Source organism: Manis javanica, chromosome 17, assembly GCF_040802235.1.
Source record: "Manis javanica isolate MJ-LG chromosome 17, MJ_LKY, whole genome shotgun sequence".
Classification (NCBI taxonomy): domain Eukaryota; kingdom Metazoa; phylum Chordata; class Mammalia; order Pholidota; family Manidae; genus Manis; species Manis javanica.
Genome location: NC_133172.1, coordinates 54,609,521 through 54,634,849, shown reverse-complemented (window position 1 = coordinate 54,634,849; position 25,329 = coordinate 54,609,521). Strand labels below are relative to the sequence as shown.

Below are 25,329 nucleotides of genomic sequence, written 5' to 3'. Positions count from 1 at the left end.
AAGAAGAAGGACATTTAAGAAAAGGCCTCACACAATAGTCCTACGTTAATTTACTCAAGTGGGCAGAGAATGAGTTAAACAGTTTTTGCTTTTCTCTGGGATGCCTGTCCTACCTTTGGTTGTAAAATATGCCTGTAAATTCAGCAGATTGTTTTTGGCAAAAGGAAAGAGTTTTAAAGGAAAACAGAAAACCAGAAAAATCAGGTTTATCATCTCACGAGAGTAGCTTTTGGAACGTCCCTGAAGTGTAATTATCTCAACTGGAAGCTTGGAGCTTCTCTTTGGGGTGAGGTGAATGATTTTGAAGAATATGAGAGCACGCAGATCAATGAGTAGAGGTCCGGGGTTGTCAGAAATTGACACTGGCCATTTGTGGGGTCAAACTGGCTTGCTGGCTGGGAGCTCAGAGAGGCTGCCATGCAACCAGGCCCATGTTGTCAGCTGGCCTGTAAGTCTGAAGGCTTCCGCAGAATGTGATCAGTTAGAACACTGATGCCATGTGCATGTGATGGGGAGGTGTCCCTTAGAGCCTGCACTCTCTTACTTGGCTGTATGCTGGAATCTCCCAGGGAGTTAAAAAAAAAAAAACATGCTTGGGTCCTACCCCAGGGATTCTGATTTGACTGGTCTAGCGTACAGCCTAAGCTTTGGAATTTTTTTATACATCCCCTAAAGTTTGAGAAATCTGCCAGAGAAGATAAAAGGACTCAAGATACAGTATTAGGGACAGTTGGCCAAAAAGGTCCTGAAAACAGATGCCCAAACTGGTCCCCCCAGGTATCAAATTTGTGTGGAAAATCGAGACATGAGATTATACAGTTGGCAAAGAGGCATCCCTAGAAAGTCACAGAGGACTCTTAAAGGGGGTAAAATACCATACAGAGTGATGGTCAATACCGGTGTCCAAGACCCTGTGGCCAGCAGTTAAGGACCAAAATGGGCCTTCCCCAGAAAGGTGCAAAGATACGAGAAGGGACAGCTGTGAAGGGCCCTGGGAGGAATATTACTTGTTCCTCGGTGATTGTGATATGAGATCTCTACCAGATTTTACGAGAATAAATGCATTGCACAGGTTAATCAGCAAACATACCCATATATGACCTACCACGAATGTCAGTATTTCCCCCAGATCCCTCCTGATTAGCTCTACTTCCACACATTTGCTTTGCCCACCGAGCAGCGCCGGCAGGACTGCAGGACCGCATGATTGCAAGGGGTGATGCTGACCCACGCTCTGCTCCTCCTCACCAGAGAAAGGATGTGGAGTCTCACAAAGGCCTTGTTTCAGTAAAACTCCCTCTGTATCAGATGGGAGTTCACATAAATCTCTGGTACATCTTTGTGTTTCCTCCCCAGCTGAATGTTTAAACTCCAGCCACTCCTGGGCATGTACACACTCAGTTTAAAACCTCACTAGTCAGAGTGTGGTCTGTGGACCAGCAACATCGGCTACCCTGGAAGCTTGTTAACAAGGTGCTTTTGGGGTAAACCCCGGACCGTGTGAATCAGACACGGCTCTAACAAGATCCCTGGGGACTTGTGTGTAGGTTAAAATTGACAATCCCGGCTCTAGATAACCTGCCCTTCAGATTCCTCTGGATTTTTAGGGTTTGCATTTCACATGTTTAAAGTTTTTGTGTTCATTTTTTAAAATCTTAACTTCCCACTGATTTCAGGAAAAAAGTTCACAAGAGATGGAGAGAACAGTTGAATATATGATTTCCAAGGTTCTATCCTCTCATGCTCTCCTACAACTTCAACCGTGAACACTCATGCAAACCATCTTCCTTAGTACATCTCCACTCACCTCCCTCAATATTCAGGTTCACACTTAAAACATGCTTACTGGACAGAATCCATCATTACAGGCCTGTAACAACTAAAAACCAAATGGCCTAAAATTATCTTCTGCTTTAAAGATGCTTTGTTTTTAGCATTACAAGTGATAAAAAATAATAACAAGAGATTCCCATGGGATTCTAATGATCAAGCCTGTTGGATAAATTCTAAGTAGATTCAATACTTCTTCCCACCTTTTGAAAGAGGCAGCCAACTTCTGAAATAACTCATTCACTTCAATGTGTATTTATATTACATCTCAACATATATCTTTGCAATGGCTTTTAAGATGATTAATCGTGTGTGTGCATGTTGGGGGTTGGGGGGTGCCTTGTATTGGCAGCCTAACAGTATATAGATCTACCACTGAATTAAGTCAGAAGCCCTGTAAATTCGAATTTATATTTCTAGGAATTCCAATTTTCCAAATGACTTTGGAAAACATCATTGGAAATTGAACTTTAGCCTCTTAATTACAACAACAGCAAATCTTTTGCTATTACACCACTTTGAGATCATGTTCATACCCCCAGGTGAAAAATTTTTGGCTTACATTAACATTTCTACTTGTATTTAATTCCCAGAGACTGGGGAATCTCGATATATTCTACAGCTCAGAAGATGCTCAACTGAACTGAGTATCAACCTCAAAGGAGTTATATTATGCTTTGAGTGAAAGTTGGATGTTACATCCTCTCTTCAAGTTTGAAAATAAATAGAAACAGGAGAGCGGAGAAAAAAAATGGTGTGCAAAAAAGTAACTTACATCATATGAACCCATGGTTTCCGTCCATATCACAAGCCAGGAATGAATAAATCCAGTCAGTTCTGTTTATAACAATTAAGGTGAAAATTGCCATTGATTCTAAATAGCACGCACTCATTTTAGCACTTTCTTAGGCGATATGCTGTTGCAGGGTGGGTACTCATTCTGAAAACACATATTTAAAGTTTATGCCTTTTCCTGAAATCAATACTGAGATGACTGACTTGTCAATAAATGCAGCTCTGAATCAGATGAGGTCAAATGCAAAGGTTGGGTGGTTTCTGGCTCACTGAGAAGGAGAACTCAGACACTCACCAAGCTTCCCACTGCGACTGAGCTTCGCTGCCTCCGGGAAGCCCCAGCTCACGCGTACCCGCTCCCTCCACAGGCTGCTGCTCTCATAAGTTCGCCCAGTCTGGTCTCCTGCAGCCGCCCCCTCCATGCCCCTGGCCTCCTCCAGAAAGGCCGGCAAATCCCAAGGGCAGCTCTGAAGCCCCCAACTCTACTCTGTCTTCCACGAGCATGGAGATGTTGATTGGAAATGGAAAGTCCTGGTGCTCACACTTGGACTCACTTGACTTGGGATTTGGGTGTACACAGCTGAAATGACTGATTTCAGCAAATTTTGAGAACTACTGCATCTACTATATAGAGAATGTGGATCCAAGTCACATACGCCGCTTGCACATACGCCTATCTTGCCAAGTGATTTGGAACCTGCTTTGGAAAAGATTTTTGGAATTTATGCTTTGATTGGAGTAAGGCAACTAATATTTTCCTACGTACATTAACATTGCATGGAAACTACTACCGATATTTTACTGACGAGTCAACCGACTGAGGTGAAATGCATAATAATAGATACTAATACTTCCATAGAACCTAGTATATGCCAGGCTTACATATCCTGGGTGAATATACAGATACCATGGAAAGTCACTTGCAGTGTCAGGATTTCTAGGATGTATCTTCCAGGAAGCTGTGATGGGAAGGCTTTGGAATATGTGTTGTTAAATAGATAAAGTGAATTTGGAAGAGAGAGGTGCCTTGAAAACATAGCAGGCCAAATGAATGTACAAAGTTTTTATAGTGACCCTTTAACCATCTCACAGTTAGAAAATGATCTAACTGCCTTTATGCATTCCCAGCAAAACAGATTTTAAAACGTCTTTTCTAATTCAGGTGACTGTAAAAGAAAACATACAGACAGAGTACAAGCATACATAGTACATAGACTACATAGGTATATATATATATACATATACAAATATATATACATCATATGTGCACATACATATGTATTTATATAAATGTGTTTTAAAACATCTAGAGGAAAACGTTTGGTCCCATAAAAAAATCGAGGTTCACAAAATACACTGACCCACGGAAAGACTTTAAAATAAGCACCAGGTGTGAGACACAGCAGCTGCAGCTGGGAAGACAGACCCAAGGCATGACCGGCCGCGTCTCTTTGTGGTGGACACATGCTCACAGGTAAGAGCCAGACTGCAAGGGGATGAGGTGAAAAGCTTTGTGTCGAAAAAGATACTCTCAAAACCGATTCCAAAACTTCAGAGCGCTAGTGTCTGCAGAATAAAATCATAACCATATTTCTGGGTCAGAGCAAACTCATTAGCAACCAACAATCGGCCCAAGAGTTGGAGGCTTCATGACAGACTCTCCCCTTGACCACATCCCAGCCAGGCGCCTGCGAGCCTCTTGTCCGAACTTGTCCTACAGAGTTGAACCAGCACTAGCACAGTTTCTAACATGCCTAAGATGGTCCTAGCCTCCCTGAAGCAACTCCAAGTTGCCAAATAATTTACTGTTTGTTCGAGCCAGCACTGAGGGCGGAATCCTAGCTCTGGTCATCGGCAGCAAGCAGACATCGGGCCTATGCAGCACTTATGCTGACCAACCCATCTCAATTTTTCACTCCCGGAGCCCACCCCACCCCATACTCCCTCATTCCCCCTTTCCAGTGCCCAGTCATCTCTGGGCAATCCAAGCCCAGTTCCGTTCACACTGGATCCTTTCTTGCTGCAATAATTATTACTAATTAAAATCTGTCCTTACCATTTTAACTAGTGTCCGACTTTATCTGTCACAATAGCAGTATGGACTGTTCAAAACAGCCAAGTCAAAGAAGAAGTCACAGGTTTCTTCTTTAAATAGAGAAGGGAAGGCAAATCAGACTTAAACTGATCTGAGTTCTGCTTAATATTGTTGCAGCATAGAAAGGTGTTTCACATGGGAAAATACAGTTGTTTACTCCTGTACCATTAGGTATTTTCCTGCTAGAAATATATACAGGTTAAGTATTTGTGATTAGATCAATATCAGTATCAATGCCTTACAAAAACCCAGCTGATGCCTCTCCGGGCGGGCAGCACCACAGGGGCCAGATGGAAACAATCTGAGCAGCAAAGTAAACAGTCATAGTACGGGACCACAACTCAACAAACAAAATAAATATGCATGCATCCATATTGACATAAATAAATAACTGAATACATAATTAAATGATGGAGAAAGGCAATGCTTCCTTATAGAAAAATCCAAATTGATAAATGTGGAAGGTATGAGGGAAATAAAAATGCATCATTAGGCATATGCTGCAGTAAAAATCGTCATAGGCAAGATCCACTAATCGATGCTGACATCAGTCAGTGAAAATTTAAGGAGAAATAGGCTGTCAGACTAGGCTTAAAGTAATTTTACAAAGGAGCAACCCAATTGATGCCCCATGAACCAAGAACCCAAGGCCCAAATCACAAGTAATAGGACATATTGGTATCACCGGGGATATAAGGAGACATCATTTCTGTGGTATTCTTGCCAAAAAAATGCATAAGCTCGATGTAACCATGAGAACACATAAGGCAAATGGGAACTGAGTGACATTCTACAAAATGATCTGTTACTTTAAACATTCAGATGTGTCAAGGTTATGAAATACAAAGATAGACAGACTAAGGGCCTGTCACAGAAGGAAGGACATTAGAAAGACACAGGAACTAAACGTAAGCAGGGATGCGGGGCTGGGTCCTGAAACAAACACAGGACATAAGGGGGAAAACTGGAGGAATCTGTGTAAGATCTATAGGTTAGTGTTCAACGTAAATTCCCTGAGTTTCACAAGTAAAGTTTGAGGGAAGCTGAGTAAATGTGATTCTCTGTTCTGTAAGTCTAAAATTACCTCAAGTAAGAGTTTTTAAAAAGGTAGAGACATAGTTTTTTCTACCCATCCTTTCTTGTGCTCTTTTCAAATGACGCCTAAAACACTACTGAGACATTTAATTTCCTTCCTGGAACTCATGTGAGTTTATTCTTCTGAAAGTCACTCCTAGTACCGGACACCTCTTCTCCTGTAAGGTGCCAGAGGTCTGCGATAAGCGGAAGTCCAGCCTGCTTACTAATAAAATGCGTTTACTATAAATGTGGTTACACTCTTTAAACATTACAATAAGTAAAAGATAATTACTGATGAATATAGCATGCCAAAGGAAATGTTAATTGCCCATAAGTGTTATTGTGGGTAAATTGGTATTGAACTAGGGCGACATTTTTAGCACTAATGTATATAATATGACTCATTTAAAACACATTTCAGTACCTCAAAAATAAAATTTAGCAAATTTAGGGCATTTGAGTAATTGGCTTTCATTAAGATTTTCTTAATTAGATACTTTCTAAATAGGTTTATTAGTGATCACAAAATGAATCTATAAAGCAACTTGTAAAAATGTAAAATTTACCGTGTAATGGACACTGTATTCACGGTTATTACTCTCAAGAGGAGTTGGGCATGTGATAGAAAAGCTACATTTTACTTAATGTTTGCTTTGAGGTATTTTATTGTTCTAAATAGGTAGTAAATGTCCATTTAAAAAGAAAAACAATAGTCAGCAAGCTGCATAAAAAATAACTATAGAGAACTGCCTATGTGTCTACCGATTTTAATCAAGTAAGTGAAAGCAATCACCCTCCATCATCCTGCACGCGGAAGCCACTCTCACTTGGAGCCACGCTGACGCTGCGTAAGCCACAGGCGGGCTGCTGCAGCCCAGCTCCTCACAGCCAACCGCTGGAGCAAGTGGGAGCAGCCAGTCCGGTAAGAGCACATTCCCTCCCTCCCCGCCCCCTACCAAGTCACAGAGATCTCAGGCGAAGCAATTCTCAAACCACACAGAACAATATTACAAAATGTAATCCACCCAACAAATTATGCAGGGCCATTGCACTACTGAGAATCCGCATCTTTCCCACTAATGCAAACACTAGTGTCTAATCTATTTTGCTCAAACTGTACCCTTTTTCTTTTAAGTTAATTCAAATGCTCATAACAGCGTTTGTAATTGTGACCAGATATCGTATACCTCTTATATAAATTCAACGCAAGAAAGTGTTACATCAGCTCTTGAGCAACTGGCTTTCAGTTCTACCTAGTGGCAGAAATAATCCTAAACAGAAGTAAATGACTGCTTGTGGCAGCATTGTTTATAAAATGTGGAAAAGTGGGGTGGAGGTTAATGTGTTTTATTTATATTGTCCTTTATACAATATAAGGAGTGTAACTAGAGAACAAAGTTTTCAGTGCAGGCATTTGCCTTTTGTTTTTGGTTTGCTTGTAAGATAGTAAAAGAGGACTAGTTAGTAACCGTGTAACATTACATAAGCCCCTGATTAAATAAGCTTGACTGGTAAGTCCACTGGCCTGGGGATGGGTAAATCTGTTTTGTAATAGCAGAAGTTGCACTTAAACATTTCTAGTGGTCTTCAAGAACTGGAGATAATTATTCCACTTTGTAGCAGTCTTCCTTAGTGGGTGGGCCACTTGAAAGTGACCCTTTGATTATATGTATACAGAAAATAACTATTTCCTAGTCATTATTTATCCATTTCACTCTATTGGGTGGCTGTGAAGCACTGGATCTTGTGCTGGATGTGAAGCTGGATGTGAAACACAGAGACAGCTCTGGATCTATGGGGCTCTGTCCCTGGGCAGAGGCACTCGGGGGCTGTGAACCAGTGCTTGCAGTAGAACTTGACCTGGCAAAGGGGACCAGGGAAGGCTTTGCTGAGAAAGGGTTGCTCCAAATGATGGTAATGAGTTAAGTAATTAATTTGAAGGGAGAAGAATTGTACTACAAGGGAACAGCAAACTCAAAATCTATGTGATAGGGGCAGGGAATAAACAGAAAATAAATGCAACTGGACTAAAAGAATGGTAGGGTGGAAAAACATACAGGTATCTTTGATATGAGACTGGGACCAGATCATAATTATGTTTAGGTGAACCACATAATCTATCATTTAAAAAAGAATGTTCTTGATGGTGAAATATGATACATTTATTTTCAATCTGGGACAATAAGGATAACCCATATGGAACACATATATGCTCACCATGACCTTCATCTGAAAGAGCAAGGAGAAGTTTCTAGAGTGAAAGTGAGTTGACAAACAGATTTGCAGAAAAGAGGATTGCCAGGAGGTTGGGGGGTGAGAGCCTAAGAGGAAGCCACTTCAGTGGACCATGGTGCAAGGGATGACAATAGCTAAAAGGGGGTCTTGGAAAGAGGGAGAAGAGGATAGATTTATGATATATTTAAGAGACGAATAGACATATTTTGGTGACCAATCAGATAAGGAGTGTGATGAAAGGGGCCTCCTGGCTTGATTTCCACTTCTGACAACTAAATGGATGTAATAAAGCTCTTTCACAAAACAGGAACCATTGCAGGAGGTCAGCACCAGTTGCTGCAGACAGACGCACTGTTGGGACGAGGCTTAGAACATGGAAGATGAGGATAACCCTCATGTGAACCCAGGGACAGGTCCACAGGGTGTTCCAGAGAGAGTAGGCTGAAATCCTCTGCAGAGTGCTCCACACGGAGGCTCTAGACTTTAGGAAAATCTCTATCAAGCCTTAGAACTATCCTGGTCATGATTTGGGAGCTAGAACCCTATCCTGCACTGGGTAAAGGTTTCTACTAAATAATAGGAATGCCATTCACCCTGGGGCAGAAACACAGCAGGTGCTGGCAAGGAGCTGCCCTTTCCCTTGGCTACATGTTGGGTGGTGGGAAGGCAACTGTACCATCTCATGTGAGAGGGACAGTAAGACAGAAGGCTAAGTAGGATGACTGATGGGAATGGCATGATTTGTGGACTCAAGGACTGTGGTAATTGCTAACCAACTGAATTCAGTTGTTCTGCTTTGTAATTGTTTTGTATTATTTCCAAGGTGTCCGTTCTTTTTTCTTACCTGCTATACGCTGGTCTTCCCTGTATTTGGTGAATGAAGGGAGAGACCTGAGCTTCAGCTAGAGGAAGTTGGACACGGAAAACAGAGATAGATAACCTACTTAACATAAATTCTGTTCCTGTCAGTAGAGTAAAGGTCTAAGAGGGGCCGCTGGCTGCAGTAACTTATAACGACCAAGCTGGGTTTGTAGAATATGACACGATTCATCCAGGGCCTCCAGAAGATCTTGGAGTGGTGGGGAGGAGGCATCCACTTAAAGGATCCAACTTCCTACAGTCCCAAGATAGGAGCTCAAACTATTTTTACTTCAATATAAAAAGAAAGGATGGTATCTGAAGGCTGAAGGAATGAGGCTGAGGTGTGCCTTGGTTTCCCAGAGCTGCTGAGAAGCACCCAGGAGATTCTATGCCTGTTCCCATACCTACTCCTTCAGGGGAAAATCAGTCGCGTGGCAAAAAATGGTGCATGTGTGTGACTACAGTTTCTGTGGGCAAGTTAGCAGCAATCTTGTTTGTACAATATCATTATTTCAGAAAATAGTTCCCTTCGAATGAAAGATTTCAGAGAAGACTGCCTGTTCATTTATATTATGTTTTATAGCTTAAATTCCGTAGCTGAGCTTCAATTTCATGATAGAGGCCAACACGAAGGTAGAAATTGCTCAAAGAAGTTTTCAGAGACATTTTAGCACCATATCCATTTCAAACATCATGAAGTTTCAACTATGATAAAGCCAAAGTGTACTAAATTTTGACTAAGAAAGTCATCAGGGAAGATGAGAGATTTCCTTTCTTATGCAAATTACAGGTAGAAAAAGGATGTGTGGACAGAAAATGACACTACTCAGAAACTATCACCAGCATTATCACAATAGTTCCTAACGTACAAAGATTCTGAGTGTGAAATCAGTTTGGTCAGTATTTTCATTTCTGATTTTTTTCTGGTATGAAACGAGGTGGTGCTTTTGTTATATGTGGCTTATTTTCTTGCCTGTCACTATAATCCTATTCCAGAAGATGCCACTCTACATTAATTTACCAGGTGCCATAGATAACTACAAAGAAAAGTTTGTTAAACCTCTTAAAGAAATGAACAGAACTATTGTGGGTCTTAATCATCATAGTCATTTGTGACCATCTTCTTTTAACATGCATTGTAAGAGCGAGTCATTTAACACTCAATTAAAAATTAATTTGTTCCTGTTGAAAATATAGAGAAACATGAACCATTTATATCTCCTTATTTTCAATGAAAATATGAATTCATTCACAGAAACATATCAGAAAGTGTCTCACATGAACAGCTTGGAAGCAGATATGTTAGTTCAATGGGCATAAAGTCATGTCTCATCACACATGGCATAAGGAAATTATTTTATTAAGAGCAAACACAAATTAGTCTGGCATGACACAAAGAATTATAGTAAGAACTGGTTTTGCTACTTAATGGCCTGATGTGATAGATAGTAATCATTTAAGGAATTCTCAAAAAATAATGGTTAGAGCTCCTAGTTGTCAGACAGGCAATATAAGGTACTGCATGACTCAAGTTACATGCATTTCCAGTCCTTTCTCAGGAGGAAAAAGTCAACAGAAAGCTAGAGCCACGGGAGGAACCCGTGCTCCACTCTGGCTAGACTCACTGACTATTTCTATTCCCTCCTGATAAGAAAGGGGAGACAAATTTACATAAAGAAATGGACCAGACATTATATATCTCCCTCACGAAATAGGCGGACAGGTAGTTACTTCAGAGGCATTTTACATATAGAAGCATCGTGACACCTGAATACAGGTTTCTCTCTAGAATAGCTCAAACAAAACAGATCTGGAGTGAAAGCTATCAGGCCAGTTGAATGAAGAAAATTGTAGTAAACAGGGGGTGTGGTAGGCAAACTAATGTCCCCTCAAACCTGTCCACATCTGAGTCCCCATACCCTGGGAATATGTCGCCTTACATGGCAAAGAGGAATTCGGTTGAGAAGCGCCAGTGCAACCACTATGCCAGCTGCTGGCACGTCTGCCAGAGCAGAGGAACGTGGTCTCAGGGCTACAGGGTGTGGATGCTGATCTGAAAACTGCATCCTTTCCCAAAGCTAGCAGAGAGGATATTTAGAAAGTTTGTAATTACCTGGACTGGACACCAAGGCTATGTCGACCGTCCCTCCGTCTGTCATGGTATAGTTTGGAGCGACGTGCATCAAAAGACCCTGCAGAACACCACACCAGTCTACTATGTTATTAAGGATCTAGTGTTTGGGGGCAGAGGTCAGAACATACAGCTTGTGCATCAAATCCAGCCTACCACTTGTTTTGTGCATAGTTTAGTTGGAATGCAGCTACACTCATTTTTTTAAATGTCTACGGACACTCTCACGTGACAATGACAGAACTGAGTAGTTGTGGCTGAGACTGCATGACCACAGCCTAAAATATTTACCATCTGGCTTTTACAGAAACAGTTTGCTGACTCCCCACCTCCATCTTGGGCATGCTGGGATCTCTCTCCAAATACACAGTGCCTGGTAAGCTTCTGTGGGTTCTGGAGGCAGCCTTTTTCCACACTTAGGAATAGAGCCGTGACCGTATATTAGGTAACATGTAAGGCTTCATCCAGCTTTGCACAGGGCCCAGAGCAAACGAGGGCTCTCTGGGGGGTCTGGATGGCAGATGAGTGGTCCTTCCCCTTGGACTATACAGCCCTGCAGACTCTTTGCTCATAGTGGTATCATTGGTGGGGAACATGCAATGCAGACTTCATTGGCAGTCACCACTGGAAACATGACATTGCAGAAATTCAAGGCTTGGGAGTAAAGCCATGCCATCTGCAGCAGAGAAATACACGACTCTCTAAACATCACCTAGCACACTGCTGAGCCCCGTAGAGATTAAGTGCCTCACCACGGGACACAAAGTATGAGTGGACCTGTCCATAATAAGCTGCATTCTGTCAGATTCACCGAGTCACGGAGCCACCATAAGCTGGAAATGGTGCATCTGGGTTAAACATGAGGAGTACAAACAAGCTGCACGAGTCACTGGCCCAGACCCCAGTGTCACCTATTGCACCTCCCCCAGGGCGCTTTCCTTAGCTCACGTTTCAAGTTGCATAAATGGTCCCTTATTATCACCTGCTTGGAGAAGGGCAAGGTATGTGCTTGGTGCACAGAGGGGCTGACATAGAATGTGGTACAGGCTGAAAATGGAAGGTAGCACCACTGCCGTCCCCGTCAGGGTGGCCTGGGCAGTGGTGAGGAGGAAACCCTCCTGATGAGCAGGGCCCTTGGAGGGTGCCATGGTCATTCACTGTGTGTGAAGGAAGTCGCCCAAGGTTATTATACAGAGGGACTTACGAGCAGGAATTTGGCCAGTTTGTGAGAGACCTAGAAGGAGATTTGGAAGCTTGGAGATGAGAAGGTCTGAAATGGAAGCAAATGGATGGATCTGTGGGAGTGGGCGTGGAGAGGAAAGATCTCCGGCCACCAGAAAGAATTATGCTGCTGCTGGCGAAGTGCTAAACAGCCAGGCAGATGAACGACGCAGCCAACTGTGGTCAACCAACCTCAGCCACTGGCCGCTGAAGTGCCAGGACCATGGGTCATGAGCAGGGTAGCCGTGGAGGCAGGGAGGGAAGCTGTGGCTCATCACGCAGCATGAGCTCCTGTCATCAGGACTGATGTAGCCACTGCCCCTCCTGAGTGTTCGAATGTCAGCAACAGAGACCAGTGTTCAGTCCCCACAATGGTTCTCTTCACAAGGACACCGGTTTTGCAGGAAGATGACTACACTAGTTCTTCTCCGCCCTGAGAGGATCAAAGATTACTTCTGATTAGAATCATCACTTATTTCAGGCATGGGTTGGCTTCACTGCCTGCAAGGCATCAGCGACACCACCTCTGATGGTATGGTAGTGAAGGGCCGGTGTGCTTGCCCCACACACCTTTGGCTGTGGTGTGGACCCTCGGCTGAGCAATGTTTTGTGGGAGGCTATGTCAGGGGGAAGTGTCCCAGATCAGTCATAAGAAACAGAGCCACTGTTACACCATGGGGACAGGGAGGAATATGTTTGGCATGTAGATGCTCCTTTGACCAATTTTCATGGTAAATGCAAAACTCCCGCAGCTACAGCCTGAGACGGTCATCTGAGCAGCACAGGGGTGGGCCCTGGGGGATGCTGGACTGTGCCCCCCAGATCCCTGTTTCAGGACTGAGCAGTTGATTTTCCCCAGAGGCTGAACTACCATTCATGAAGTTCATGCCCACATCCCAGATAGTCAGCAACCAAGCCTGGCTGAGACAAGAGAATAAAGCCCAACCCCTTCACCCCGACTCAGGACCCTCGTGGCAACTACCCCACGGCCCATACATGTGGATCTCAGCAGAACTCCCCAGCACATTTCCTTCATGACAATGTCTGTCTCAGAGTTTGCTTCCCAGGGAACCCAGCCTGTTCCAGCATGTAAGTAAGAAACACAGAGGTAGCTAAAAAGAGACCATCAAAGCGTCGAAAGTGGCAGGGAAGGGATATGGCAAGGAGAACTTATTTTTCCTTATAAGAGTTCTCATACTATTTGATTTTAAAATGTATTCACATATTTTTAACAAAAACATAAATATAAAGGTATAAATAGGGAAAAAGATTTTTTAAAAAAAGATCGTACTGGAGGAGCCATTATACTTGCAGGTCAGACTGTTTTCCATTGCATTTTGTTTCCATTTGCAAATCTTCAAAACCAGGCTCCAGGAAAGCTATTGATTTACTCAAAATCCAACCCTCTTACTATATTATTTGCAAACTGTTCCATATTCCCCTTCTCCTCATTTCACATTCTTTCTCGTGCACTTCCATGTGCGCACTCACACACATTCCTGGCACCCAGACCGTCAGCATCGGAACATGCTCTTCCCTGTCACCACCCCATCACCCGAACTTTAGAGAGGCAGACCACCAGGACAGACTGAGGGTCTCTCATGGATCAGGAAGCCAAAAAATCAACTGAATGCATCTTGATGAAAATGCCCATTCATCTTTCTTCTACCATAAGGGGACTACTTGATGGCTCAATCAGTCCCATCTAACTCACACTGTATATTTCACATAGACCACAGAAAAGTGTAATTGTCTCTCCTGGAGTCCAGGACCACAACCGTAATAAATATTTTTAAAGAAAACCAAATCCATCAATGGTAGTGACCTATCAAATAAAGGTTTAGGTTCATTTTATAAGGCTTTGGACAAGATCTAAAACTGCAGGTTACTCTGAACGAAGAGATACTGAGACTCTTCAAAGTTTCTGCACCGCTAAATAACTGTCAGAACTCCAGGTCTTAGAAGTTCTAAGATCAGCAACATGTGGAGTTAAAAAGGAAATGCTAGTCACAGCTTCATTATTTATACACTGCGCCATGTCGCTCTGGGGACATCACCTCATGTATCTGCGTCTCGGACATTTCCCCTGTAAAGCTGAGCTGTTCGCATTAATATATATTATTACATAATAACACATCAGGGCTCTCCAATTGCGTGATGGTCTGTGTTTCAGGATTCTGTTACATATGATGGACAATTCCAGCGAAATGATTTTGAACGACTTCCTTCTTTTTGATTGGCCCTTTTGTTGGTTCTTATTGTTGAACTTACCATCAATAGAATTGATTACATGTGTTCTAAAGAGCAACACTTGGGAAAGGCTTAAAGAAAATGCAGCCATTTCTCAGACTGGACAAGGGCCATTCTAGGGCCAGGTTTCTACAAAATTCAGGTGTCGTTTCCCACGGATGAGCCCCACTTCATAGAGGCAAGTCTTCCATGCCAGTAGCTCTGCTCTATTTGCACACTGCACATTTGATTTGAATGAGATTGGGAAAGTCAGGCCTCTCAAAGAGGACTTCCATATTATTCTTCCATAAAATCCTGTGCATTTATATGGGGCTCACTGACTAAGCTCTCTGCAGAATTAAAAGGACATCACCGAATTCAAATATATAAAACCTTTCAACAAGCAATTACTGATGGTCAAATCATTGCCTCTGCCAAAACTTTAAATCTAGTTTAACCTCTTTTGGTTGTTACAACCAATAAACATTTTTCTATATTTTTTCTTTCACTTTTGTATGCATTTAAAAGGAAAAATACACGATAAATGCAGTTTTTGTTAATCACTCATAATAATCACGGCATGTACCAAAAGGTTTTTAAAAAAACACACACACACCAGTAGAAAAGGGGAACATCTACACATCCTTTTACTGTTTTAAGAAAATGAAAATTCAGTATAATTCCCTCATTTTAAACTTTTATACAAGTCTCTTAAAATATATTCTGCATTTTACTTCAAAAATGCATTTTATTAAGAAAAAAGAAAGAACAGATTACAAATCAGGAAATGAAAATCATGGCATATGATGTATCAATGCATTTTGATGCCATAATGGAATTTCTAGCAGAGCAGACCACAGTATACAGTGAGGCTTCACCATCTATATAACCTGTCTACCTTCCCGCCCAGCTTAATGCTGCTCCTAAATAACATGAGCACTTGTAAAAGATTCAGGGCTGTTATGATGTTTGTGTTCAGCTTGGCATCAAATAAAAACTACCGTTTCTGTGTTACATCCTTTGCTAGCCACTACAAGTCTTTCAGTTAAAAAAAAAAAAGCCATTTATCAACATAGGTCCCTTCGTAAGCTACTGTGTTAGTTCATGTCCTTAAGATTTAATCAGGCATTTACAGAAATATAAAAATGGATCCAGTGCTATATAATATAAAGACAGGCAGCTTTTGTAAGGAGAGCTAAGAACAAAAAGACAGCAAATAAGATGCTTAATTTACATATTTCCAAATAGTTCTGATGTGGGAAAACTAAGGAATCCAATTTTTCCTTGGCAGGTACCTGGACAGTATGAGTAGAAATGACAAAGTGCATTTATTATATAATTGGCTTATGGAATTTAAGGATAACTACATGCAAGTATCTTGATAACCTTGCCTCAGAATTAATTATGGCAATAGTTTCATAAGGTTATTGATAATTCTTTAATCTCCTGGTGTGTATATATATATATATACACACATATATATATTTACACACAGACACACACTGACTAGAATGCACTAGTTTGTAGGTTATATTGATTTTTGATACTTTTTGAAAAATTTACCCCATCATTGTAAATGAGAAGTGACTAGAATGGCAGACTTAATATAGATCATGTAATATCATCACCCCTTAGAGAGATCACCTTTAATCACTCCACTGGTTTGTAGAAAGGGGGCATGGTTGCAGCTTATATTTCAAAAAGTATATCCTAGACATCAGTGCACTGCAGAATGTGTGCCTAAAGGGGTATATATTTTAGGATGGGGAATGGAGCTCTACACTTCAAACTGTCCCTTTTTTCTAATACATAAAGAACATGTTCCACAGAATATAGTCAAGGGAGATCAAAGAAAAGTTGGTGATAAACTTTGGAAAAACAGAACTATAAACCTATAAAGAAAACTGACATAAGTTTTGGGGAAAATAATCTCAGAAGTATATTTCATTCGAGATATTACAGTTGTAAATAAAATTCTCTTGCAGTGTTAAGAATTGTGTTTTTTTTTTTTTGTATCCACAAGTTTAGGTGCAAACCTCTCCCATTCTTTGGGAAATTGGCCTTCCCCAGGATCTTAACTGTTGCCACTACCAAACAATGATAGCAAATTAAAGAGAAAATTTTTAAAAGGCAAGACTTCACACGCTGACAACCAATGCACTTTCTGAGTCTCATTACCCATGAATTTTTATGTTCAGAGATGAAGTCTGACACTCAAAACCCAACAGATTCAAAACCATTGAGAAAAGCCAACTACAAAAAAGAGCAATACAAACAAAACAATGACAACAAAACATGTTTCAAGACTACTGATAAACCATATCGAATGTAATACGGAGAAAGGCAAAGGGGTTTGTATGCTTTTGGCCACTGAAGATGCAAACACCAGCCAAACAGGATCGCAGAAGCATTGCCAGGTCTGTGCGGAACACCACGGGAACACTAAAGCAAACACAGCAAATGTTCTCAAATAAAGCAAGGTCATTATAGTCCGATTTTGATGGTGACCTCCAACAAAATTAGGTATCACATGGTTGAGAGACCAGGGCTACAGTTTTCACGTTTAAAAACTGCAGTCATCAAGTCAGTTAAACTTCCGTTTTCGATCATATCAGAACAGTAGGAAATTAACAGCAATTCTAATTCCTCGTTATATAGGATGACTTCTATGGGAAACACGTCACTGGATGAGGCCTCCTGGAGCCACCTCAAGTCTGGATATGGCAAGATGGCAGTGCTGCAAATCCATTGCCTGTACATTCAGTGTGAGAACATTTTTGTGTCCGGTGAGAGCCCCTGGCTTTTAAAACAGACTGTTAGAATTGTAAATTAAATCATAGCCACCAATCAGAAGAAGAACTCTTTCTGATTTTCATTGACAGCATTTTGTGTATTAAGCTGGCTTTTCAACACAGCCTCAGCACTGTCTACGTTCTCTGACCTTTCTGCTTCATTTCTTTTGTATAACCTTTTCTGCTGATAAATGCGAACAGCTATGGCAGTGATGCACAGCAAGATAAAGATCACAACAGCTATCAAACCTAGTGAGAGAAGAAAAAAAAACACCAATCAGAAGTTTTGTCCAGATAGAAACAGTGTAGCCTTCCTTTCTTAATAAGCCGTAATAAAATTATTTTCTACTTAAGCATCTAGTATATACAAATTAGAAATATCAGCACCTTGGGTATTTCTGGATAGAGTGACATCATAATAGGTTGAGCTTACTTCTTTCTGAGTTCTATCAGCCTTGTGGATTCACCTCTACTGTGAATGCACAGTATACTGGATCATTTAGTGCATTTATATTTAACACAAGATATTACCTATGTATTTCTAAGACCATGTGGTCTCTTCATATTAATACACAAATTTTAATTATTTTGAAATTACAGAGAATATCATAAAATAATTAAAGAGTTTCATACTTAATTATGTAAACATTTTAATGAATTTCATTTTCCATCATTTGTCATACTGCTGAATAGCAGCAACAGGTTATGTACATGAATTATCCTAATGAAACATATTGATACAGATATATAGATATATTTAGATTATTTCTATATGAGAAATATTGATTTTTTAAAGTAATTATTGTGTTATAATTCCTACAACACAGTCAGCAAGTGAATTTGAGGCATGGAAGGAGGCTGATGAGGTTGGCAAGTGCTGGCTCATACAGGCTCCTGGTAAGGAGATGTTTGGTTTTTTTCTAATGAGATTTTATTTTTAAAAAATTTTTTATTGAGGTACATACAATAAAATGCACAAATCTTAGTGTACAGCTCCATACATTTTGACATGTGTATACACTCGTGTAACCATCACCTAGATCGAGATATCAAACATTCTTGCTAACTTTTTTCCCAATTTTTTGAAACATCTGATTGTCAATAAAATAATTAAACACACAATTGGTAGCCTGGCCAGTGTTCATCAACCCTGGCATGACGCTGGGTAAGTAGTCTTCAAAGTGTGACCTGTGAGTCCTTGTGGTCCCCGGGACACTTTGAGGAGGTCCACAGGGTCAAACCATTTTCACAATAATTCAAAGATGCCTTTTTTCATTGTGTTTATATCCTCGCTCATAGTACAAAACATGATAAAATTCCTAGTACTTTATCACAAATTAAGGCATGGCCACCAACTGTAATAGTGGTCATTGAATCTAGAAAGTGGAAGGCACTGCACTGCCACATAATTGGAGGAGAAACAAAAAGCCAGATTCATTTATCTTTTTCTATGTTGACAGATAGGAACCACACCAGCGGGGGTGAAGATTTAATAATAAGGGTAAGTGTTAAACCGCTGTGTTGTATACTTGAAAACAATGTAAGACTGTTTATCGATACTTCAATAAAAAGAACAGAGTGTCTTTGATGATGCACTAAAAATTAATCATTTTATTAAATCTCGACTTTCGGCTCTAAGTCTTTTTAATGTTTTGGGGGATGAAATGGAAAGTATACACCAGGTATTTTTGGCGCATTCCAAAGTACAGTGGTTGTGTCCTGGAAAGGCACTTGTGTGATCACTTGATTCTGAGCTGAACTGTGCTTCTTGCACGTGGAATACCATTTTTATTTGAGAGAAGGACCAAACTGTGGTTGTTTTGACTTGGATATTTGGCAGATATTTTCTCTAAAATGAATGGAGTAAGCCTTCTGATGAAATTAGTTGAAGTGCTAACTGGTGTAGTTGTTTTTAGATAAAAATAGGTACAATGACGGCAGCAATGTGGATCAACTCCCGTATTGTTAAACTGGGACTCTTCATTCTAAATTAAATTAGGTGTGTAAATGGAGTCCAGCCAAGTCAAAACTTTGAAGGTTCCTGTCATTCACGATGGATTCCTGAGCACATGATTTCATAGGCATGTTCACCATAGCAAATTATAACACTGCCAATGGCAAAGCCGATTTTTGGCTAGGTCAGTCTTATCTGAGGATAGTAATTCCCTGCTGATAAATCTAAGATGAACGTGGCAACCAATTCTGCACTTGAAATCTGAAGAATTTACTAATGGACATGGCTATTTTTTGTTATTATTAGTCATATTAATAAATGATAACTTTAATCAGAATATCCATTTGTTATAATCTTGGCCTCTCATCCTAGAAAAGTAATCAGTTGAGTTGCTATAAAAACTTAGATTGTCTGGTTAGAGGCCTCTTGTTTAAAGAGAGAGATTCTGAACAATTTCAATGTGAACAACTGATGAAGTTTATCATAGAGAGCAGACTACTGCAATTACAAAATAAATGTCAACGTCACATTGGCCCAGACGGTCAAAATCATGGATGGACTCTGAACTATTGCTCCACAGATGCCATGTTCCTCCTTTAATTTGGGAAAAGCATTGATCAAATTAGGATTTTTCACATCCAAGAAAACTAACCTGCCCTACACACAAACACAAAAGACATTCTATATGAAATATGTCCTACTACCGAACTCCATGCTATCTGCAACTCTTGTGAATGTGTTTTTATGAGGAAACTTTGTAGCTTTCTCTCTGTCTAAATCTGACCAAACATATTTGTGTAGCCTAGCCAAAAACCCTCTACAGTATCTGGCTGACCAGTTTCAAATGTCTTATTAAAACTATTTTCCCATCTTACATTATTCAATGTTTATAAGTGAAGAGAAAGATCATCTAAAATGTAGAACATAGAGGGATTAGCCAATTTGGAAAATCCTTTAAGTAGATTAATTATTGTTACACAGTGGGGGCAATTTATGAGTAACTAGACAACAGGCAGAGAATTCTACCACGATGCTACCATACGGAGAAATGCACTGGAGAATGATATTCTGTGATTTAGCAGATAAATTGCATGTGGTCCTAGACAAGGCCCTCTGAGCTTAGATGCCCATGACCGGCTGCTCTGCTTCTGAAGCTCAGTCCCTGCAACGATCAAACACAGACACCACTGGATTCATAGTCCCTGGCAAGTCCCTGAACGGCAAAACTTCCATATTGTCTTTCTCTGCTCTATGCATTTGAGCCAAGGGAGAATTTCACAGGTGACCTATAACTCGCTTCCATTCTAGAATTACACAGAATGACTCATCAACACACCCCTCCTTTGCTCTGTAAATCTTGCCAGTGATCATTGCCTAAAGCTACAATATTCTAAAGATTAAATATTTTGTTCTAACATTAGCTTAACTATATACTTTGTATTCATATTTACTCCTGTATCTATGTCTCCCTGTATTTATACTAAAGACCACCATTATGAGACTGAGACAATTTGTTTGACTAGGAATCTAGTTTAAAAGGTTGAGCACATTTTAAATGCTATAGCTTAAGTGAATTTTTAACCATATAACGTATTAGTGACATTAATGTATTTCTTTTATACACCCACTTATCAACTGCTATTCTAGCAGCATTTTCATTTTTGTTTTTTGCTTGTTATATGACTAAGTGGAGATCCCATCCACCTTTAATTTATATACCACTGATTTAATACAAAGAAAACCAACAAAAATTGCAATGGAAATGTTAGTATCTCACACAGTGTTGACCAGTACTACTCTCTATATAAATGAAATCCTACTACTTAAAGGAAGTTGTCCAGATGACTAAGGATATAAAACTGAACCAAGTGGGTCAGGCATAAAGCCCACAAGCATAAGAGTAATTATCTGCCAATGTAATAAAATGATTGTTTACTTTTTATGTCCATATTGTATGCAGTGTGGAGAAAAGGTGAGTCACCTAACATTTCAATTATCTGATTTATAATTCTTAAGCCCATTAATCAGGAAGGAAAAGGTATATTTGGAGGACTGGTTTTGAATAAATTATGTCTCAGAGAACAGCTGTTTCACTGCCAAGAAGATATACTTAAATTTTTTTGCGTTAATTCTGTAATTTAAAATACCTATGAATTACTTTTATTCCATTAGCCCACTATTTGACAAAAATGCAACTAAAAATGTTATATTCATTGATGGGAACATCTAACCCATAGGCGGAAATGCCCACTTTACTGAGCATTAAGGCAACATAATATATATGCTTCTAGGGTGAATCTCAAGTTTTTCCTACTTTTTGCACAACCCCCTGCAGAAGCACTGATATGTTGGAGATGCTAACAAATATCCTTCTTCCTCAGATATATTCAGAATTCCCTAACGATTCATGGCCATTTCCAAACTAAATGACATTCGCTGTTACACAGTTTAGCAACTGTTACTTTGAGTGGTGTTCAGTGAAATTATCAATTATTTATAATGAAAATCTCCAAGGAAACTGGAAATGCGGGAAAACTCTAGAAAAAGACAATCCAGTACAAACAATAAGCCATCCCCACCACTCAGGATTCAGTGCCTAACACTGGGGTATATATAGATGCTTCATAGGTAGTTTCTAGAATGCTAATTATCACCATTATTAGTAATGATAAGCACCAGAGAAGAGCCCATTCCTGCTTTCTGTTACCTCCAATTACTGCAGAGTCATTTTTGATTGCGTTAGCTAGGGGTTCTCTGTCATCTCTTGTTCCAGAATGATCTGCAGTTAAAGGACACAAACGGTGAGGGGTAATACAGGCAAGTAAAAAGAAGAAATTTTTAGAAGTTCATACATATTTTAAACCAGAACAGGATTATGGAGGTCAGTGTAGGGATTTTAAAACTTTAGCAAGGTCACCGTAATGGCCCACATGAATAAGGAACTGAGAATATAGGGAAAAAATGGGAAAGAGAACTGAGAATTTAGAAACTGAAATGGGAAAGTTAAACAGAAAAGAAGACTATTTTAAGAGGCTGTCTCAAGAATGTAGCTTAATAGCAACATCAGATTTCAATACCCAGTGGACAAGTGTGTGTGACAGGGTGAATGCAGAGCCGTAGACCACCTGCAAACGAGTGTGTCCTTTCCCTCGATGTGGCGTCAGTGCCAGCCTGGGCTACGCAGCTGGACTCTGTCACATGTCCAGAGACAGTGATGGGGGCTGGGTGGCTGGGGTGCAGAGCAGCCTTGAGGGGGGCCACGTGGCTGAGCTGCACAGCAGACAGACAGCCCAGGAAGCCCTGAGCACCGGCCAGCGCTGTTTCCGGGTCTACATCACTGGGTTCTGCGAATCCAAAGAAACATGGTAATATTAATAACAGCCCAAGTGCAAATGGGCAATGCCACAAATGGAATGTTCTGAGTCTGATGACGTAAAAGCAGTAGGTATACATATGGTACATACCCAATTACAGTGACTAAGTTCCTTTTTTTGGTCTTTTACAAGAATCAGAACCGTTAAGTCTTTCCACTATTGGTGAATCTTCCCAGGTTAACGGGGGCACGTTTTTAAGTATGCCTAATTAAATATGATACGGTGAACTCTCTGGAAATGATTAAAGCCTCCCAAAGAAAGGACCAGATTATGAACTCATGAGGGTTCATCAGATTTTAAACTTGAAAATATATCATTAAAAATGTATTTTTGATAGGGTTTGTAGTCAATATTCGAGAGATTAAAATGCTTCCTGATTTGGAAATGAATTCAGCTCCGCTTTGGAGATCTAAGTCATGAAAATAAAGGAAGTTAGAGAGAAAAGTGAGCTTCTGGAGTTCCCTTACGCCCCCAAGCGCTTAGAACCACTCCTGACTGACGCTCACCCCCCCGCCCCACCCCTTCTCACTGTTGCCTTGTCCTCTTATCACTCAGACAGAAACATGTGTGTCCCCCTACAGAGGGAAAATGCCTCTCCCGTATCAATGACAGTTGGGTTAATAATGGGCCTGTTGTGGAACAGAGTGACTTCGTGAATGCCAGGATATTAATTTATAATTTTACAGTGAAGAATATACTTATATTTCATGTTTGGTGACCATGAAATCTAAACAAGGGGAATTAATTACAGAGTTTTAAAGTTCAAATGTCATCAGACTACAGCGCAGCCATCCACCCAACAGGATCACAAAATCGCACGACCCTTCCCCACTGCCCTGCACATCCTTGGACATGGACACAATTTGCACTTCTGTCTCTCTTGAATGAAAACAGATATTAAGTATTTATTTATGAAGTGCTTAGTATGTGTCAGGCACTGTTCTAAGGGGAGTGCAAGTTTGTGCTTAAATCTTCCGCAGCCACGAGCATCTTCCTGCAGTCATGCAGGCAGGCACTGAGGTTCCCGCTTCCAGTGATCTGCCCGAGCTGATGGGTGTCGGCCTCATGAGCTGGACTCCGAATCCAAAGCCTCTTTTGTTTGTGAGCCACTCTCTGACTGACACATGCTTTCCTTTCCTGTGATTATATCTTCTTCAGTACTGTTTTCTTTCTTTCTCTTTTGACTGAAGAGCTATTCTTGAAGGAACTCTGGGCAACTCTACTGATTGAGCCCACCTTGTTCCATCAAGGTTTTTGGAGAACACTTCTTTTTGCTCCATTTTCACTCAAATTTTATACCTTGCCTAATAGCAAAAATACTGGTTAAATGTTTAGTATCTTGAGTGTCATTTGCTGTAAAAAAGAAATACGAACACTAGAGAGCTCACGTCACTTTTCTGCTGTGTGGGGATACAGTGTTCGGGCCCAGGCCTTCTAGCTGCGGAGGCCACGTCCTTCCCACCAGGCTATCCCGCCTCCTTGCACAGAGACAGTACTGAAAGAACGCCACTGCTGCTTACGTGCTAGACTGTCAGCCCCCTGAATGGAGAGGGGACCCTCGACTCCCAGCACTACACTGCTCCCTAAGAGGCATTTCATCACTGTGTATAAACCAAAGAACAAACCTGGTGCCACCCCAGAGCAGTCCCGCATTTAAATGGATGTAACGTGCAAACATACATATTTTTAGAAAGACCGCATCCTTGCTTGCTTTGGATGCTTTCATAAGAAATGAAAAGGAAATATAACTCAATAGCAACATAATTGAGACGAGTGCTTTCCCATTTCTTCTGCAAGGTTAAAATCTTAAATAAAATTCCTAAAGATCTTTAAAAAAAAAAAAGTCTTACCTTTGGAACCAAAAAAAAAAAAAGAAGTAAATAGATAAGATTCACTTCTCTTGTAAAAGTCTGATATGAGATAAATTTTGAAAACTGTACTTTCAAATTAGAAACATTCTACCTATTATAAATTATTATATGAAAATTTTTGAGCTCAAACTTAAAATAGGCAGTTAGTCTCTTAACATTGTAAGAGCTAAAGATACAGGAAGGAAGCCCCTGCGTACCAGGCATCTTACATTCTGGTCGGGGAGAGAGAAAATAAACATCGAAACAGGGACTGATGGAAATTTTGAAGATTGACAGTGTTAGGAAGACATAAATTACAAAATGTGACAGAGTGTATCTGGAACAGAGATTCACTTTGATGCACTACAGATTCTGGGGGGCCTATTTAAAGGAGGACTCTGCCACAGTCCTATTCTCTTGGTAGCTCATGGATATTATTCCAGCATCTTCTGCCTCTGTTACTTCTTTCTCAAAATTCAGAAGATTCCCTGTGATTTAGGAATTTGGCACAGAACATGGTGAACCCTTTTAATCTAGAGACACAGGATTTTTTTGTTAGCCTTTAAAATATCTTACTTAGTGGGGGGCAAATACTGCTTCCCTTTGTCCTTTCCGTCCTCTGGACGGCCAAATACATGAGGTCTCTGGTGCAGACTAACCATTTTTAGTTTCCCTCCCGATTTCTACCTTTTAAGACTTATCTTCGTGCGAGCCATGTGCTTCATTCACTTGATGCTCCAGGTAATGAATTCAAGTACCAACAAAGGTCATTCTCTCCTGCTGAATTTTTTGTCTGGAAAATCATATATTTTAGTTCCTCAAGGTCTTTTTATGGCTGTGCTAGAGTTTCCTAGAATTCCCTTTAAGTGCTCTTAACTAAGCTTC

At 40.5% G+C, this 25,329-nt stretch overlaps 1 protein-coding gene across 3 annotated transcripts in view; it reads right to left on the bottom strand.

Annotated features, from left to right (window-relative positions):
• Positions 1-15,106: 15,106 nt before the first annotated feature.
• The window catches only part of CNTNAP4 (contactin associated protein family member 4), a 223,157-nt gene continuing 212,934 nt past the window's right edge, over positions 15,107-25,329 (bottom strand). For 2 of the 3 annotated variants that reach the window (XM_073225716.1, XM_073225717.1), the window contains exons 22-24: positions 22,298-22,564; positions 21,928-21,999; positions 15,107-17,515 (exon numbers count right to left, since the gene is read on the bottom strand). In XM_073225716.1, the coding sequence (XP_073081817.1) occupies positions 17,322-17,515; positions 21,928-21,999; positions 22,298-22,564 (533 nt within the window). In that variant the 3' untranslated portion in view covers positions 15,107-17,321. The remainder of the gene's footprint in view (positions 17,516-21,927; positions 22,000-22,297; positions 22,565-25,329) is intronic. The other variant, XM_017667920.3, reaches the window with a different exon arrangement.